This window comes from Hyperolius riggenbachi, chromosome 6 (assembly GCF_040937935.1).
Source record: "Hyperolius riggenbachi isolate aHypRig1 chromosome 6, aHypRig1.pri, whole genome shotgun sequence".
Classification (NCBI taxonomy): domain Eukaryota; kingdom Metazoa; phylum Chordata; class Amphibia; order Anura; family Hyperoliidae; genus Hyperolius; species Hyperolius riggenbachi.
In genome coordinates this window covers 199589156-199609026 of record NC_090651.1, presented here as the reverse complement: position 1 = coordinate 199609026, position 19871 = coordinate 199589156, and the positions used below count along the sequence as shown (strand labels likewise).

Here is a 19871-nt window from a genome sequence, read left to right as displayed (position 1 = left end):
AGCTAATGTAATTGATAGAGAGAATGCACGAAGTGGTGTCAGTTTTTTTCTGCATGGTAAAAGCACATTCAAGTGTGCACTAGCCAATTGAATAACATTGGTTCTCAATTTTCCTGTGCAGAAAACACACAGACAGTGGACAAGACAGCATAGTGAGATCAGAATCCAGGAGTAGCAGCTGAGAGAGACGTGCCCCAGTGAGTCTCTACTGTCTGCATAGTTACTTGCTGTGAGTGTAGCAGGATGTCTCTGTTCTTATGAGGGCTCTGTCTCGTGTGGAAGTCAACTTCTAAAGCTCTTAAAGTAAAATGTGAGAATTGTGTATATTCTTTATATCATTAAATACTTTGGGGCCCCTTCTTGTCTCTAGCCATCCTGCCCTAATGCCACTGTAGCACCGTTTTTTTTCCACTCTGCATGCCCTCTTTCTGTACACTTATAGCTGTGTGTAGCAACCACTGCCAGGAGCGTATTGGGCATACGTGATCACGAAAGTTTCCCAACTGCACATGACTAGTATGCTCTCAGCCATGTGTGCCGTGTGGACAATGCATACAGCAGGATGTGAAAGTTTGGGCAACCTTGTTAATCATCATGATTTTCCTGCATAAATCGTTAGTTGTTACGATAAAAAAATGTCAGTTAAATATATCATATAAGAGACACGCAGTGATATTTGAGAAGTAAAATGAAGTTTCTTGGATTTACAGAAAGTGTGCAAAAATTGTTTAAACACAATTAGGCAGGTGCATAAAAAAAAATATGAAATCAATATTTAGTAGATCCTCCTTTTGCAGAAATTACAGCCTCTGAACGCTTCCTGTAGGTTCCAATGAGAGTCTGGATTCTGGTTGAAGGTATTTTGGACCATCCTCTTTACAAAACATCTTTCATTTATTCAGGTTTGATGGCTTCCGAGCATGGACAGCCCTCTTTAACTCACACCACAGATTTTCAATTATATTCAGGTCTGGGGACTGAAATGGCCATTCCAGAATGTTGTACTTGTTCCTCTGCATGAATGCCTTAGTGGATTTTAAGCAGTGTTTAGGGTCGTTGTCTTGTTGAAAGATCCAGCCCCGGCGCAGCTTTAGCTTTGTCACTGATTCCTAGACATTAGTCTCCAAGATCTGCTGATACAGAGAAAAAGGCTTCCTCTGCATCACTCTCGCATACAGCATCTCCTTGTGTAAAGTGTGCCGAATGGTGGAACGATGCACAGTGACTCCATCTGCAGCAAGATGATGTTGTAGGTCTTTGGTGCTGGTCTGTGGGTTGACTGACTGTTTTCACCATTCGTCGCTTCAGTCCAGTCCATCCGAGATTTTTTTTGGACTGCCACTTCGAGCCTTAACTTGAACTGAGCCCGTGGTCTTACATTTCCTCAATATGTTCCTAAATATGGAAACAGACAGGTGAAATCTCTGAGACAGCTTTCTGTATCCCTCCTAATCCATTATGGTGAACAATCTTTGTCTTCAGGTCAGAGTTGTTTTGAGACCCTGGGCCATATGCAATTAAGTTTTTCACTTGAGTTATCTCCTAGGAGATAATTTTCATCTTCTCTTTAAACTAACTTTTCAGCATTTTACAATTGGAAATGTACCCAAAAAGTTGTTAAAAAAGTACTATTAAATTTATTTTGAGTATTTTCTTGCTTGTTATTGGTTTAAAAGGCTTTTTATGACAAGTTGTGAAAATATCACTTGAAGGAAAACTCAGGAGAAAAAGTGAATTGCATATGGGCCCCCATGTTGCTACTCTTCAGAGAAAATTAAAAGAGGAGGGAAACTTACAATTGACCCCCTTAAATACTCTTTATCATAATTGGATTCACCTGTGTATGTAGGTCAGGGGCCACTGAGCTTACCAAGCCCATTTGAGTTCCAATAATTAGTTCTAAAGGTATAATAATAAATATAATAAAATGACAACAGTGCCCAAATTTATGCACCTGCCTAATTTTATTTAAACAATTATTGCACACTTTCTGTAAATCCAATAAACTTAATTTCACTTCTCAAATATCACTGTGTGTGTCTCCTATATGATATAATTAACTGACATTTTTTATCGTAACAACCAACGATTTATACAGGAAAATCATGTCAATTAACAAGGTTGCCCAAACTTTTGCATCCCACTGTATATGGCCATGAGGGGGGGGGGGGGGGGTTGGTGGAGGAGGCAGTCACGAGTCTCCAAATGTCTGATGATGTAAAGAAGGATCTGGTATCCAAAACGTGTTTTTGTTCCCATATGGTATATAGTATATATTGGCTGTCTCGGCCCAGAATCTAGTGCTGCTGACGACAATCCCCACTTCTGTTTCCTGAACGTCTCTCTCAGCGTCCTCTGCCAGAGGGAGTCAGGACTCAACTGGCCCTTGCGTCCATGCTTTAAAACAGTGAGTAGGCACTGTTGTTGAGAAGTCATGTATGTTCATGCTACAACTGAATCTTATAGTAGATATTGTCCATCTGTGGCTCAGGAAAGGAAGGGGGCACTTGGGTAGCTCAGCCTCTGTTGGTGGTGGACTTTGTCCCGGCCCTGGTCACATGACAAGAGATGCCGCTGTAGTTATGGAGAAGGAGATGTCTATAAGAAGGTGGAGTTGTCATGCACCAAGAGGAACCCAGGTCCCACTGCTCCAGCAATGGTTAAGGAATTCATCCCCATACCTAATGGCAGTCAAGGTGTCATTGCCAAGCCTGTAGAGTTGTGTTTGCTCCTCTATGTATTTGCCTTCCCAGTTCATCATTTAAACCGGCACTAAACCTGCTGAACAATGTTACAGGCAGCAAATGTTCTCCACGGCTTTTCCAGATCGTTTCATGTCTGTCACATGCGCTCTGTGCGAACATGCTGGTGGTGGACCTGCCAATTCTAGTAATCTATGGCAAATAGTAATTGAGCTCCAAGGAGTCGGGCACAGAGCACAGAGCCCACTACTAAAGGACACCAGCCCCCAGGCCATGCTGTTTCTGATTGGTTAGAGACATTCACACACCAGAGACCATTCTCGAGGTAATTTTTTAGGGCTTTACCCCACACCCATAAGCTTGAGCACACTGTTTTTGATGTGGTAGCCAGGGGTACCCCCTGTATTAGGTAGCCCTGAATATTATATAGTTACATAGTTATTTGGGTTGAAAAAAAGACATACGTCCGTTGAGTTCAACCAGAAAATAAAGTACAACACCAGCCTGCTCCCTCACATATCTCTGTTGATGCAGAGGAAGTCAAAAAACCCTTACAAGGCATGGTCCAATTAACCCCAAAAGGGACTCCAGATGCAAGGCCGTGCAGAGTAACATTAAGTGGGGGGTTCTCTAATTTCAAAAAGAGGTCTCACCCCCCCCCCCCAAAAAAAAAATGTGCAGTAGTATCTACAAGTGGTGGGGGACCTTCCCCCAACCCCCTAGCCCTGCAGTGACATGTGACCTTCATCTCCCCCTTTCCCCTCCCCCGGCTCTCCAACTGTCCCAAACCATCCAGTCTAGGAGTAAAGGGTTGCCGGCACTACGGGATCTGTAGCCGTGTCACTGGGAGTGAGGATGGACGGATACTCAAAAAGCCACCTTGATGATATTATAGATACTGCATGCTCATGACTAAAATTGCGAAACATACACATAGGATCAGTAATCAAAAAAGGAAAACAGTTGAATCAGGCACTGCAGTATATACTGTTTTAATGGTGTTTTCAGTTGTGAGTAAAATCACCATTTGTATCAAAAATTTTTACATTTAAAAGGTATGTACAAAACATCATCGTCTGTAGAAAAATTATCCGGTGGATCTGCCTCGGAAGAAGCACCGACGTGCGAAACGTTAGGCTATCGTTTTTGCCCTGCACCCACCACCGCCACCCTCTGATATGGTAGGACATCCTCCTCTTGCAACTGTTTGAAAGCACAAGATGTTTGCACATGATAATTTTTCTACAGACGATGATGTTTTGTACCTACCTTTTGAATGTCACAATTTTTGATACAAATGGTGATTTTACTCACAACTGAAAACACCATTAAAACAGTATATACTGCAGTGCCTGATTCAACTGTTTTCCTTTTTTGATGCTGTCCCAAACCATCCCCCTGAGCCCCTCTGCTTGACACATACATTCAGTCACAGAAGCGTTGGCTGCATTCAATGGTGTGGAGTCAATCGGTCCTGTCACCGGTGGCCACATGTTCCTCCCCCATTCTTTTTTGTGACTAGGGGGGTATTGGTTGTCTTGTGGGTGCAGAATACAGATGCTGGGTGTTATGTGGGCTCTGGCTATAGGGGGTATTGAGTGCCATGCGGGTGTTGATTGCAGGTACTTAGTGCCATGTGACATCTGGGTGCATGTACTGGATGTCATGTGGGTACTGGGTGCAGGTACTGGTGTGACATGGGTGCAAATACTTATTGCCATGCCTGTACTGAGTGATGGCTATGGGTGGACATTGGGTGTCACATGGGTTTTAAATGCAGGTACTGTAAGTCGATGCTTGGTGCAGATAGTGGGTGCCATGTGGAGGCTGTGTGCAGGAGTGAGTACTGGGTGCAATGTGTGGCCTGGGTGCAGGTACTTGGTGATGTGAGTACTGGGTGCCAGCTATGGGGATGTGGGGGTGAAGTTTGGGAGAAGTAGAGGTCAGTGTGGGTGCTGCAGGAAGGGGAAGTCATTGGGAGTGCTAGGGGAGGGAGAGGTCAGTGTGAGTGCTGGGGAGGGAGAGGCCAGTTTAAGTTCTGAGGGAGGTCACTATAGGTGCTGCTGGGGACAGGAAGGGTGCCTTGGGGGAGGGAAAGGACAATGTGGGTGCTGGGGGAGGGAAAAGTCAGTGTGAGTGCTGGGGGAGGCAGGATCGCTGCAGTGCTAATGTTGGGGAGGGAGAGGTCAGTATGGGTCCTAGGTGGAGGGAGAGGTCACTGGGGTAGCAAGGTTGAGGGAGAAGTCACTGTGAATGCTGAGGGAGGGAGATTCTTCTTTACTCCAAAGTGTCACAGATGGGGGAGGAGTTTCCTGCGGGTGGTGGACGGGGATTCCCACGTGTGGTGGGTGGAGCTGATCACAGCTGGGGTGGGGCTTCCTTTTTGCAGCCAAAGGGGCCTCTTTATTTAAAAAGGGGGTGCTTGGGCACCCAGAGCCCCCCTCTCTGCACATGCCTGTCCAGATGGCAATCGCATAAAATCCCTGGATCAACACCAATGGGCAATACCTAGTAATTATAGATATGGATGTCTTTCAACGCAAGGAAAGCATCTAAGCCCCCTCTATAATAATAATAATAATAATAATAATAATAACAACATTCTGAACATTTGTATAGCGCTTTTCTCCTGTCGGACTCAAAGCGCTCAAGAGCTGCAGCCACTGGGACGCGCTCAAGAGGCCACCCTGCAGTGTTAGGGAGTCTTGCCTTGAACTCCTTACTGAATAAGTACTTGACCTAGCCAGGATTTGAACCCTGGTCTCCCATGTCAAAGGCAGAGCCCTTAACCAGTACACTATCCAGCCACTCTAAATGTGATATAGAATTTGCCATAACTACTTCCTGTGGCAATGCATTCCATATCTTAAAGGAAACCAGAGCTGGAATAAAGTAAAAGTTTTATACATAACTGGGGCTTCCTCCAGCCCCATGCGCATGGATCGCTCCCACTTCGCCGTCCTTAGTCTTCTCCGTCTTCTGTACTGGGTCCTGTTACTTCCTCCAGTCGGGGCCAGTCTGACGCAAGTGAAGTGCGCTATTTATGTATCTCTCCAACAGCCGCAGGAGCAATATGTAAAGGGCGCACTTCTCTTGCGCAGACTGTCCGAGACTGGAGGAAGTAATGGGACCCAGTACAGAAGATGAAGAAGACTGAGGATGGCGGGAGCGATCTGTGCGCATGGGGCTGGAGGAACCCCAGGTATGTATAAAACGTTTACTTTATTCCAGCTCTGGTACACTTTAATCACTCTTTCTGTAAAGAACCCTTTCCTAAATAAATGGCTAAAAAACTTTTTTCCTCCATGCACAGATCATGTTCTCTAGTCCTTTGTAAAAGCCTGGGGACAAAAAGCTCATCTGCCAACCTTTTATATTGCCCTCTGATATATTAGATCCCCTCTAAGGCGTCTTTTCTCCAGATTAAATAAACCCAGTTTATCTAACCTTTCTTGGTAAGTGAGACCTTCCACCCCTCATATCAGGGACATATTTTGTTGCTCATCTCTGCACCTGCTCTAAAACTGCAATATCTTTCCTGTAATGTGGTGCCTAGAACTAAATTCCATATTCCAGATATGGCCTTACTTAAGAGTTAAACAGGGGCAATATTATGCTAGCATCTTGAGTTTTTATTTCCCTTTTAATGCATCCCAAAATTTTATTAGCTTTAGCTGCAGCAGCTTGGCATTGAATACGATTATTTAACTTGTTGCCAATGAGTACTCCTAAGTTCTTCTCTAAGTTTGATGTCCCCATCTGTATCCCGTTTATTTTGTATGGTGCTAGACCATTGGTACGACCAAAATACATGACTTTACATTTTTCAACATTGAATTTCATCTGTTATTTATGTGCCCATATACCGGTAGCCATCCTATCCAGATCCTGCTGCAATATGTCACTATCTTCCTGAGAGTTGATGATTCTGCACTATTTTGTATCATCTGCAAAAATAGCAACATTACGTTCTACTGCATTTGCTAGGTCATTAATAAATAAATCGAAGAGCATTGGACCCAGTACTGACCCCTGCGGGCAGGGCCGGTTCAAGTAACAATTGGGCCCTAGGGCAAAATTAGCCTGGAGGCCCCCCCAACACACACCCCGACCAAAAAGCGTCATTAGAGGCCCTTTGTTGCAGCCAAATTTCCCTCCTGCACCCCTGAGCTGGCTGCTGACCCTCCCCCAATCACCTCCCAACTTAACAAACTCTGCAGAGTCCCTGGGGAGCAACAGCTAAGATGGGGGAGGGACACCTTGGGGGCCCCTACAGGCTCTGGGTCCCTGGGGCAATTGCCCATTATTTCCTATGGTAGCTCCGGCCCTGCCTGCGGGACCCCACTGCTAACAGTCACCCATTTTGAATAAGATCCATTGACCACAACCCTTTGTTTTCTGTCCATTAGCCAGTTTCCTATCCATGCACACAGATTCTTCCTCAGTCCTTGCATCCTCAACTTTTGCACCAGACTTTTGTGCAGAACAGTGTTGAAAGCCTTTGTAAAGTCCAACTATATCACATCTACAGCATTCCTAATATCCACATTAGCGTTCACTACCTCATTGAAAAAAGGCCACAATATGGTCCTTATACCGGTCAGGAATGACGAACATTGCTTTCTCTAGGTCAGTGAGGAATACATTGGGGAAGGAAAGGGCCACAGGAGAACCCATGCTCGTGCCTTGGCATTAGATGTAGTAGTTGAGATGCAGAATCAATTCTAAGGAATCCAACAAAAAAAATATTTTACCTTTTGGAAGCGTTGTCTCCAACAGCTTCTCCTCAATACTCGGCATCCCCACTTCATGAGGGATTGACGTAAAGAGACAATGCACATCCAATGAGCATAGCTGAAGGTTCTGTGGTATTGGCCCTAGCCTCCCCAGTCGACATAACAAGTAATTAGCTCGACTCAACCTTAGCAACCAAATACTGCAAATGGTGATCCACATACTTGGCACAATACGATAGGACGCCCAGGTGTGTTGTCCAGATTTTTATTCACAGGTGTCTGTGAATTCTCCGTTGTGAGATATGCCGCATTCCAGGCACGGGTGCCCACGCAACCCCTGCCTTTAAAAAAAAACATAAAAAGGCCCTATTTCCTGTTAAAATAAGCCCCGCTCACAGCCGTGATACACTCCACCCACCTCACATAGGAAGTTCCGCCCACCACCCGTGGGAAGCTCCTACCCAATCTGAAACACTTTGGAGTAAAGAGGTCCCATACAGGAATCCTAGTGTAACCATCCTCACAGCTGTGAGGGAGCAGGTAAGATGGTGTCTCCCTGACAGCAGTGACCTCTCCCTACCCCAGTATCCACAGTGACCTCTCCCTCAACCTTGCACCCCCAGTGACCTCTCCCTCCACCTAGGACCCATACTGACCTCTCCCTCCCCAATATTAGCACTGCAGTGATCCTGCCTCCCCCAGCACCCACAGTGACCTCTCCCTCCCCCAGCACACCCATTGACTTTTCCCTCCCCCAATGGCACCCTTCCTTCCCCCAGCAGCACTCATAGTGACCTCCCTCAGCACCTAAACTGACCTCTCCTTCCTCCAGCAACCCCAGTGACCTCTCCCTCCCACAGCATCCCCAATGATTTCCCCTTCCTGTATCACCCACACTTACCTCTACTTCTCACAACATCCACCCACACTTCTTACCCCATAGCTGGCACCCAGTACTCATACTCACATGATACCAAGTACCTGCACCCAGGCCTGACATTGCACCCAGTACTTATACCTGCACACAGCCTCCACATGGCACACACTATCTGCAGCCAAGCACCCACTTAACCATTACCCGCACCCAAAGTACCTTCAATTAAAATTCATGTGTTACCCAATGCCCACCCATAGCCAGCACCTAGTACAGGCATGGCACCAAGTATTCACATCCATGTCACACCCAGTACCTGCACCCAGCACCCACATGACATCCAGTACACGCACCCAGACCTCACATGGCACTTAGCATCCGTAATCAACACCCACAGGACACTCGATACCCACCCATAGCCAGAACCCACATGACATTTTGTACTCACACCCAGAACCCACATGGCACCCAGCTGCATTCAGCACCCACATGCCAACCAATACCCTCCTAGCCAGAAACGAGGAGGGGGAACGTGGGCCACCGGTGACAGGTCTGACTGACTCTACACCATTGAATGCGGTCTGGCTATCTAGGACACGATCTCCAACCCCTGCTGGACCAATAAACCAATTATGTTTGATCTCCCTTGTAGGGTCCCAGTCACACATCTTATAGTGATCTGTACGATCAAGCTGTTGCATGGCCTCCTGGATATACTGGGACCTATCCATAACCACAGTAGCCCCTCCCTTGTCTGCTTTGGTAATAATTATACCCTCAAGGTTCCTCAATGCCTCCTGTTCTAAAACAGATTGAACTTCAACAATTTTTTATTTTTGTGCTCCGGAGGGTCAGTGAGGAGGTGAGGGCCACAGAAAGACAAACCTTGTTGCTTTCTAAGGGGAAGCATACTTCCAGCAGAGTGCCTTTTATTTGTGACTTTAGCCCTTTATCTGATTGGGTTCGGTCTGTGGTAATTCCGGTCGATCCTGGGTCAAGACCCTGACTTTGGTAAGCGTTTCAAGGATCCACCAGTCTTTGCGTACGGGGGTAGACAATGTATGTGTAGTTCCTCTGATGTTGAGAATACTATTTACTATTTGCTATTGTATCTGTTGTTATTTTGTTTATGTTTATTATGTGATTAAGAGGTTTGATCACGATTCCTGTGGATGGGGTATAAAGGTGTCACTGGTGTAGGGTGTGGCACACCTGAGGAAAAAGTACAGAGAAAAATGGTGCCGGCTAAATAATGGCACGTGGTTGCGCAGCTAAAGTCGTATAAAACTATATTTATAGTTTTATATCAAAACGATATTTATAGTTTCATGTAAATGGAGAGGCAGCGCTGGGAGAATTGGAGTCCTGGCAGTTTTGGCACAGACTGGCCCCAGTGCTGTTACTGGCCCTGCTGCAGGGGAGGGCGGGTCTTTCTATGCATTGACTTTCCTCCCTCTTATCCAGCTAGACATAGAGGAGATCCAGTGCTGCCTGCTGTTTCCCTGTCATCCCAGCACAGCTCTCCTCCCTCCGCTGCTGCAGGTAAAAGCGCGTCACCTGACCTGCAGGTAGAGGCGAGACTGCTGCTCCTAACTATCTATAGACTGGCCGTCTAAATAAATATTGTTTTATAATGTAAATTAATGTGGGCTGCGGCAACATTTTTATACCGTTGGCGTTGTGCACCATTTTTAACTGTTTAGTGAGAAAGGGCTACGCCCGAAACATGTGTGCCTCGGTTTGCTCTGTGTGCTGTTAATACAGTCTTTGAACAAGCTCTCTGTGTGCGGTCTCCTATTTTGCATTTGAGTCTAGGAGTGCAGGAGTGGGGTACCTGTGGGGGACTTGCACCGGCTTCCATGTCAACAGTCTCTGACCTGTAGTGGTGATGAAATTGTGTGTCCTCACATTGTCCTGTAAGTAAAAATTTAAAGGACAGATGCAAGGTAAAAAACAAAAAAACTAAAAAAAAAAAAAAGATCCATTTACCCGGGGCTTCCTCCAGCCCCTGGCAGCCTATCTGTCCCTCGTCGCAGCTCCAGTGTCCCGGGATCCCCTCCATTGCAGATGCCAACCTTGCCAGATCAACATCTTCTGCACCTGCACAAGCACGTGGCCGTGCCCCTCGTGGTCGAGCAGAACGCTCCAAGCCATTTGAGTGCGACCTCACACCTGTCCTTTAACCCCCTTGGCGGTATGAAAAATACCGCCAGGGGGCAGCGCAGCAGTTTTTAAAAAACATTTTTTTTTTAAATCATGTAGTGAGCCCAGGGCTCGCTACATGATAGCCGCTGCTCAGCGGCATCCCCCCACCCTCTTCGATCGCCTTCGGCGATCTCCGATCAGGAAATCCCATTCAAAGAACGGGATTTCCTAGAGGGCTTCCCCCGTCGGGACGTCATTGGGAGACCCGATCCACCCCTCGGCGCTGCCTGGCACTGATTGGCCAGGCAGCGCACGGGGTCTGGGGGGGGGCGCGCGCCGCACCGGATAGCGGCGATCGGGCGCGCGGCGGCGGCGATCGGGGTGCTGGCGCAGCTAGCAATGTGCTAGCTGCGTCCAGCAAAAAAAAAAATTATTTAAATCGGCCCAGCAGGGCCTGAGCGGCACCCTCCGGCGGCTTACCCCGTGTCACACACGGGGTTACCGCTAAGGAGGTTAAGTGATGTAAATGTGCTAACCGGAATAAATAACTAAAACTAAGATTCAAGCAAAGTTCTCTGTAAGTAATGACAGTTGTATTTATTATTTTAAAGGAATCATCAGCCAAATTACCTGAAAACCCATTTACTTACCTGGGGCTTTCTCCAGCCCCTTGCAGCCGACATTCTCACGCTGACAGCTCCGTTCGTAGCCGCCGGCCCGGGGTCCCCACACGGTGCAGAGGACGACCTCGAGGTCATCCTTATTGCGCCTGTGTGAAGCTCTGCTTTCAATCAAGCCCACGTTGTATGAGCCGTGGACAACGTGGCCTAGATTGACAGTGGCGCTCCCGCAGGCGCAGTAGAGGACGCCTGTCAAGACACCGTGTGGGGACCCCGGGCCCGGCGGCAGAAAGCAGAGCTGCGGCAAAGGACATGCTAGATGCAAGGGGTTGGAGAAAGCCCCAGGTAAGTAAATGGGTTTTCAAGTAATGTGGCTGATGATTCATTTAACACTACATTGATATTCTGTCTTAACATTGCTCTTATATTATTCCAATAAATTGCTATTACAAACATAATAACCTTGGCAAATAAGTAACCCTTTAAAGTACCCATGACCTGGTTCCCTCTCCCCCCCCCCCCCATATTTTAATATTGTTTAATTACTGGTGCTGTGACTAGCACACAGCACCACCCTCCCCCCTCCTGTGCCCGATCTAGTCCCTGTTCTGCTCAGTCATAATCTTCGACTGAGCAAAACGTTGAATATGTGCGGGGAGGAAGTGGCAGCTCTTCCTCTCCTCTGCTCGTTCATAATTCAGCCCCCGCCACCTGCCGCTATAGTTCCTCTTATGATTTACTGCGCGCAGGGGAGCTGTGCTGTGTGCGATCTTGTGATATTTGAGGTCGGAATGATATCCAACAACCTCAAGTACCACAAGATCGCACACAGTGCAGCTTCCCTGCTCGCTGTGTGCAGTAAATCATAAGGCAAACTATAGCGGCAGATGGAGGGGGCTGAATCATGGACGAGCAGAGGGGAGGAAGAGCTGCCACTTCCTCCCCGCATATATTTTATGTCAGAACAGGGCCACAGGGCTGCAGGGGGCGCTGGAAGGGGGGGGGGGGGGGATGGTGCTAGTCACACAGCACCAATAACGAAACATTTTAAAAGTATCAATGACCAGGTACTTTAAGTGCTGTAAATGTGCTTAACGGTATAAATAACAAAAACTAGGATTCAAGCAAGGTTCTTTGTAAGTAATGACAGTTGTGTTTATAATTTTAACACTACATTGTTAGGGCTGAGACACACTATGAGCACTTTCTGAGCGCCTTTCTGGTCATAAGTGCTTTCTGAGTGCTTTTAAAAAAAAAACTCAATTCACTTGCATTAATATTGCGGTGAAGTCACTGCTATTTTACCACGATTTTAATGCACGTGAATAGAAGCGTTTTTTTTAAAGCGCTCAGAAAACACTGATGACTAGAAAATCGCTCAGAAAGCGCACATAGGGCTTGATTCACTAAACCGTGATAACTCATATCACAGCCACCCTAGTGTTTTTGTGCGCAATTGTGAAATTTTCGCATGCAGATTGCACACAGAAAATTTGTGATTGTGTGCGAAAACACTGCAAAACCGCTAGTGCAGCCGTGATTTCAGTTATCACGGTTTAGTGAGTCAAGCCCCGAGTGTGCCTCAGCCCTTAGGGCTCAAACCCTCTAGCAGCCTTTTCTAAGCACTAGTGATTTGAAAATATTTTGCTAATGCAATGCTATGGGGGATTTTTCTAAAATCACATTGCTCAAGTGGGATCACACCCATAGCATTACATTAGCAAGAGCTTTTCAAATTACAAGGACTAAGAAACCTGTACTGCTAGTGGGTTTCAGGCTTATTCTATCTCAACATTGCTCTTATATTATTCCAATGAATTGCTATTACAAACATTATAACCTTGGCAAATATCTACACTACAGAAAGAACCAACCCATTCATCAGTTGTGTGTGTAGATGATGATCTCCTCCTCCCCTGCAACTTAGAGATCTGGGCTAGAGCTTGACTCTCCTTCCCTCCCCTCACCCTGGCTCAGTCATGTGAGTCTCGTGGTTGCCATAGATACATAGAGTAACAAGGAAGTGCACACAGGTCAGGTCATTGCAACTGCTTTCTCAGTGCACAGGAATCAGAAGGTATCTGCTGCTTCATACAGCTTTATATTATAACTTCTACTGTGTGTAATATGTCTGCAATGCCTATGCAATTTTTGTAATTTGTAGTGCTAAGGAGGCTACCATCTGGTGAACATCTAAAATAACTTCATCATTTGCATTTTATGGGGATGGGGAATATACAGAGAAAGGAACGGAAAAAGCAATTTACATTTTATATAATGCAATTACACATATATACCAGCTAAAATGCTAAATGTAATTATGTGACTTTCCAGATAGTATAGTGAAGTGGTTAGTTGTTTTTCTTAATTATTAACGTCAGGCGCTTGACAATTGAGAATGCATTCTTTTTCTTTTTTTTCTCTATACCATCTCCTTTTAAGGGCCCATTCACACTTGAGCGTTTTGTCAGCTATTTCGGCAAAACGCTCAAACGCTAGCGCTTTTGAAAGCGCTAGTGTAATTAAACCCTATGGGCCCGTTCTTGGTCGATTTGCGCTAATCATCGCAAATCCCCCAAAATCATGAAACGCCTGCACCATTTACAGACAATTTCCCGGCGATCGCGTTTCAGTGCTATAGAAGCGCTAAACATGTTTGCGGAAAAATCGCCGCAGTGTTCAGTGATTTTTCTGCTGAAAAATCGCTCACACAAGAAAAATCACTCACACAAAACCGGCGTTTTGCGCTTTCAAGTGTGAATGGGGCTTAAGGCTTGAAAACCATGAATTTTTGGGATTGTGCATTTCTCAGTGTGTTTTCTGTGGGTTTGCAATTGTGTTTTTTCCAATACTTTTCATTTTTCAATGGATAAAGTTACAATATCATATTTATTTTAGAAAAAACACATAAAAATGCTGGTAAAAAAGCACTTTTCTGTCTCGATTGAAACACATTATGTGCGTTTCATATGCAATTTACAGAAATAGGGCCATTTTCCACTGGGAAGCTCAATTGCAAGTGCAATCGTGCTGTGTTGCAATTGCGTAAGCCACAATTTCCACTTGACACGTTTGTGATGTGAAGCCGTCAGAAACAGAGAGTGATCGCGCAGGCCGGCAATTGCAATTCTGGAAAAAAAATATACCACGCTAGTGGAAAATGAGCACCACAATTTACATGTAAATCGCTGTGCTATTGCGTTTGGCAAAGTGGCTGCACAGCTTTTTGGCGAGTATTGCAGCTAATAGAAAAGGGCTCATATGCAGCAAGTTGTGCGTTTTGCAAAATGCACATTGGAGAACACAGAGAAATTTTTTTTTATGCAGCCCATAGGCTTTCATTATGTGCAAAAACACGTGTTTTCTGCAACATAGATGATTTTGCTCCTAGCCTCAATTATCTCATATCGCTTGTTTCCCTAATGAACTCGCCAATTGGCTTTGTGGATTGTTTACATACATATGATGACAACTGGTTTTGATATTATGAATAGTTTGAACAAGTAAATGCTGTGGATCAATTAAAACTAATTATAATGTTTTTATTTAGGGCCTGTTTCCACTACACGCAGATTGGATGCAGACTGGATGCAGAAAAACTGACTCCAATGAATGCCTATGGGAAAATCTGCATCAGAAAAATCGCGTTTAGTGGAAACAGGCCCATAGGCTTTCATTGTAGTCAGTTTTTCTGCATCCATTCTGCATCCAATCTGCGTGTAGTGGAATCAGGCCCTTAATCTAAATCAGGGCTGCCCAATAGGTCGATCGCGATCTACCGGTAGATCGCGACCGCCTTCTTGGTAGATCGCGGCCTCTCGGCCGCGTCTTGTAAAATTTGTTGCGGCCAGCAGCTCGTGTTTAGCTGCTGGCCAATAAGGATGCATGCGAGGAGAGAGGGAGGAGAGAGGCGGCGCGACCGCTACGTTATGGCTGGGGGCGGCAACGGGCAGCCTGCAACGTGCGTGCTTGTAACGTACCCGGCGCCGCCCCCAGCCATGACGTAGTGGCCGCACCGCCTCTCTCTTCGCCGCCGCTTCTCTCCTGCATCCCATTGGCCTGCCAGAGTCTCTCCTCGCTGCCTCTTCTCCTCTGACTGCCTGCAGGTACATATACCTGGCTAGCCTACACTGGGGGCCCATACACCCGGCTAACTACACTGAGGGCCCATACACCCGGCTAACTACACTGAGGGCCCATACACCCGGCTAACTACACTGAGGGCCCATACACCCGGCTAACTACACTGAGGGCCCATACACCCGGCTAACTACACTGAGGGCCCATACACCCGGCTAACTACACTGAGGGCCCATACACCCGGCTAACTACACTGAGGGCCCATACACCCGGCTAACTACACTGAGGGCCCATACACCCAGCTAACTACACTGAGGGCCCATACACCCGGCTAACTACACTGAGGGCCCATACACCCGGCTAACTACACTGGGGGCCTATATACCTGGCTAACCTACACTGGGGGCCCATATACCTGGCTAACCTACACTGAGGGCCCATATACCTGGCTAACCTACACTGGGGGCCCATATACCTGGCTAACCTACACTGGGGGCCCATATACCTGGCTAACCTACACTAGGGGCCCATATACCTGGCTAACTTACACTGAGGGCCCATATACCTGGCTAACCTACACTGAGGGCCCATATACCTGGCTAACCTACACTGAGGGCCCGTATACCTGGCTAACCTACACTGGGGGCCCATATACCTGGCTAACCTACACTGGGGGCCCATATACCTGGCTAACCTACACTGGGGGCCCATATACCTGGCTAACCTACACTGAGGGCCCATATACCTGGCTAACCTACACTGAGGGCCCATATGCCTGGCTAACCTACACTGAGTGCCCATATACCTGGCTAACCTACACTGAGGGCCCATATACCTGGCTAACCTACCCTGGGGGCCTATATACCTGGCTAACCTATACTGAGGGCACGTAACCTATGCTGCAGGCACATATACCTGGCTAACCTACGCGGGGGGGGGGGGGGGGAGTGCTTAGACGTTGGTAGATCTCCTGGCCTCGGCAAATTTTAAAGTAGCTCGCGAGCCGAAAAAGTGTGGGCACCCCTGATCTAAATGATCGAATAGAAAAACAATTGTTCACAAAAACTTGCACTGTTAACCATTTCCTGCAGCGGAGGCAGTATATCAAAGTCCCACTGATGGTGTAGGTACAGTATATGTACCTTGGTGGGATCACCCACCGCGCACACATATGCACCCTCCTGCGTGCGTTCTCGTCGCCACCCATTAGTACACTGATCAGCCAATGGGAACACATCCCATTCACCAATCAACGTGCCTGTGATCAATGATCACCGGCATCAATGAGATGCCGGTGGTCATTGACAAAATGAAAGTAAAAACATAAACACATTAGTTCCTGTAAGCGTACGCACAGTACACAGGAATAAAGTGGGGGGACATCTAGTGGTCATATAGTAAAAAAATACACCCTAATATATTAAAAATAAATCCCCCATTGAAATTAACCTCTTAAAGAGAGTCTGAAGCGAGAATAAATCTCGCTTCAGAGCTCATATTCAGCAGGGGCATACGTGCCCCTGCTAAACCGCCGCTATCGCGCCGCACAACGGGGGTCCCTTAACCCCCAAATCCCCTCCGTCCTCGCCGGGGATCTCTTCCGGATAGAGGCAGGGCTAACCGCCGCAGCCCTGCCTCACGCGCGTCTGTCAGCGCGTATATCTCCGCCTCTCCCCCGCCCCTCTCAGTCTTCCTTCACTGAGAGGGGCGGGGGAGAGGCGGCGATGCGCCGCTGATAGACGGCGCTGAGAGGCAGGGCTGCAGCCGTTAGCCCTGCCTCAACAGCAGCAAAATTTACAACCAAGTTGGTCGTAGATTTTGCAGGGGGGGGGGGGTTGGGGGTGAAGGGACCCCCGTTTAGCCGCTGGATAGCGGCGTTTTAGCAGGGGCACACATGCCCCTATAAGTACTGAAGCGAGATTTATTCTCGCTTCAGTGTCTCTTTAACTCCCCACTCTCCTATAGTTACCAAAATAAAAAAATGTTGTGTGTGTTTGTACATAATATATATATATATATATATATATATATATATATATATATATATATATATATATATATATATATATATATATATATATATATATATACAGGTAGTCCTCGGTTAACGAACGAGATAGGGACTGTCGGCTCGTTCTTAACCTGAATCTGTCCTTAAGTCGAGATGGCCAACTTTGCCCCTTTTTTTTTAATGCAGAGTAGGCGTAGCGGAAGGTAGATGGAGAACATCTCACCTGTTCCACGGTGGTAGAAGGTCCCATCATGCTGCCTGGAAGCTGCGCGGCCCGTCCTCTCTCTTCGTCCAATGTCCCCCCGGCGGCTTCACATGCGTCGCATAATGACGCATTAGGATGCGCCGCCACTAGGAGCTTTTCCTGATTGCGTCATTATGCAACGCATAAGAAGCCGCCGGGGATCAGTGGATGGAGAGAGAGGACAGGCCGCGCAGCTTCCGGGCAGCGCGATGGGACCTTCTACCGCCGTGGAACAGGTGAGATGTCCTCTATCTACCTTTCCTACTCTGCATTAAAAATGGCAGCAGAAGAGGTAGTCCCCGGCGGCGTGACGTCATAGCGGCGGGTCGGTGGGCGTTCGTATCGGCGGGTCGTTTCGTAAGTCGGGCGTTCGGGGACTACCTGTATAGTGACTTTGAAAAAAAAACAAAACATAAATAGCTACCTCTTAAGGACTCAACATTTTTAATATGTATGTCATTGGGTTATATTACTGTTATTTTTGCAATAAGAGCTTGTAATTAGTGCCGGATGCAAAACTGAAAAAATACACCTTTATTTCTAAATAAAATATTGTCACCATACATTGTAATAGGGAAATATTTTAAACATTGTAATAACAATGGGGACCAGTACTTAGTCCAATTCTTTTCAATGTATTTATTAATGATCTAGTAGATGGTATACAGAGTAATGTAGCCATCCTTGCAGATGATAAAAAATTATGCAAAAAATAAAGACTGATAATGACATATTACAAGAGGACCTTGCCAGGGGCATTGCTAGGATCCCAAGGGATCCGGGCACCTATGGGCACTAATGAAGAAGAGCCGCGGCAAAAACGAGCGTGGCCAAGCATTGAGTGGGCATGGCCATGTGTGGGGCCAAATGTACATGAACTTAGCAGCAGTGTAAGCGAAAGATAACAGGCTCACCCAAAAAAAAAAATGTTAGATGGAGCCCCCTATTATTTAGATCATTTACAATCAGAATAGGCATAGAGTAAAGATGCATACACACATTCAATTTTGATTGGTCAATCACTGCCCAATTTTACCAGCCCCATGTAGTATTTGGGCCAACAGACTTTGAAAACTATGAACAGAGCTGATCTCTCTTAATACTTAGACGCAGTAAAATTGGCTAATCAAAATTGTATGCGTGTACCAGGCTTTACAGCTAATACTGTACATACTGAAAGTAGCAGGGATCAGCACACAATACAGCTGGTTTACAATCAGTAAAGGCACAGAGCTAGGCCCGGTTCACACTGCATGCGTTGCCGTCCGGATTTCGGCAACGCGTGCAAGAGGCAGACACGCACGACATCAGAAAGTGCATAGACTGCACTGTCTGATGTTCACACTGCATGCGTTCCGGACTAGTGCGGTCCGCGAACGCATGCTGCATGCATTTTTTCACAAAAAGCGCGGCTGACCCATTCACTTTCAGTGAATGGGATCATCCACGCAATGCATGCAAACGCAGATGGCGTGCGTTCGTACGCGCTGCTTTCCGAACGCACGGCCATCCGTTTTTCATGATGTGAACGTGGCCTAACAGCTTATAATGTACATACTGGGGGTAGAAATGAACAGTACATAGTACATTGAGTTTACTATCAGTATAAGTATAGAGTAACAGCTTATGCTGTACTTACTGGAGGTAGCAGAGATCAACACCCACTGCAGCTAGGTTACTATCAGTACAGGCACAGAGTGACAGCTTATACTGTACATACTGGACGTAGCAGAGATCAGAGCACGCTACAGCTTGTTTACTACCAGTACAGGCACAGAGTAGTAACAGGTTATACTGTACATACTGGAGGCAGCAGAGATCAGCACACACTGCAGCTAGTTTACTATCAGTACAGGCACAGAGTGACCGCTTATCCTGTACATACTGGACGTAGCAGAGAACAGAGCACGCTGCAGCTAGTTTACTATCAGTACATAGTGACAGCTTATACTGTACATACTGGAGGTAGCAGGGATCAGCACACACTGCAGCTAGGTTACTATCAGTACAGGCAGAGAGTAACAGCTTATACGGTACATACTGAAAGTAGCAGAGACCAGCACATGTTGCAGCTAATTTACAATCAGTACAGGCACAGAGTAACAGCTTATACCGTACATAATGGGGGAAGCAGAGACCAGCACACACTGCAGCTAGTATATTATCTGTACAGGCACAGAGTAGTAACAGGTTATACTGTACATACTGGAGATAGCAGAGATCAGCGCACACTGCAGCTAGTTTACTATCAGTACAGGCACAGAGCAACAGCTTATACTGTACATACTGGAGGTATTGGGCTGGCTGTAGCTGCACTTTTGAGCTGACAGCCAGCTTAGCTGAATCGATCACCACCACAGCTTTAAGTGCACCAGAGCTCACAAGTGCAGCCACAGCCAGCCCAGTAGCCAACACAGCATTAGTACTGGACCTGTTAGCCATCTTAGAATCAGCAAGCA

The 19871-nt window shown here is 46.6% G+C and overlaps 2 protein-coding genes across 3 annotated transcripts in view; one reads left to right on the top strand and one right to left on the bottom strand.

The window, feature by feature from the left end:
• Positions 1–13045, bottom strand: part of SIAE (sialic acid acetylesterase) — a 177596-nt gene extending 164551 nt beyond the window's left edge. The window contains exon 1 of the mRNA XM_068240293.1: positions 12952–13045. Coding sequence (XP_068096394.1) covers positions 12952–12955 — 4 coding nt within the window. The 5' untranslated portion in view covers positions 12956–13045. The remainder of the gene's footprint in view (positions 1–12951) is intronic.
• Positions 13046–13069: 24 nt separating this feature from the next.
• SPA17 (sperm autoantigenic protein 17) overlaps positions 13070–19871 on the top strand; it is a 654098-nt gene continuing 647296 nt past the window's right edge. Inside the window, exon 1 of one of the 2 annotated variants that reach the window (XM_068240291.1) lies at positions 13070–13154. The gene's annotated coding sequence lies outside the window, so the exon portion shown is untranslated. The remainder of the gene's footprint in view (positions 13155–19871) is intronic. The other variant, XM_068240289.1, reaches the window with a different exon arrangement.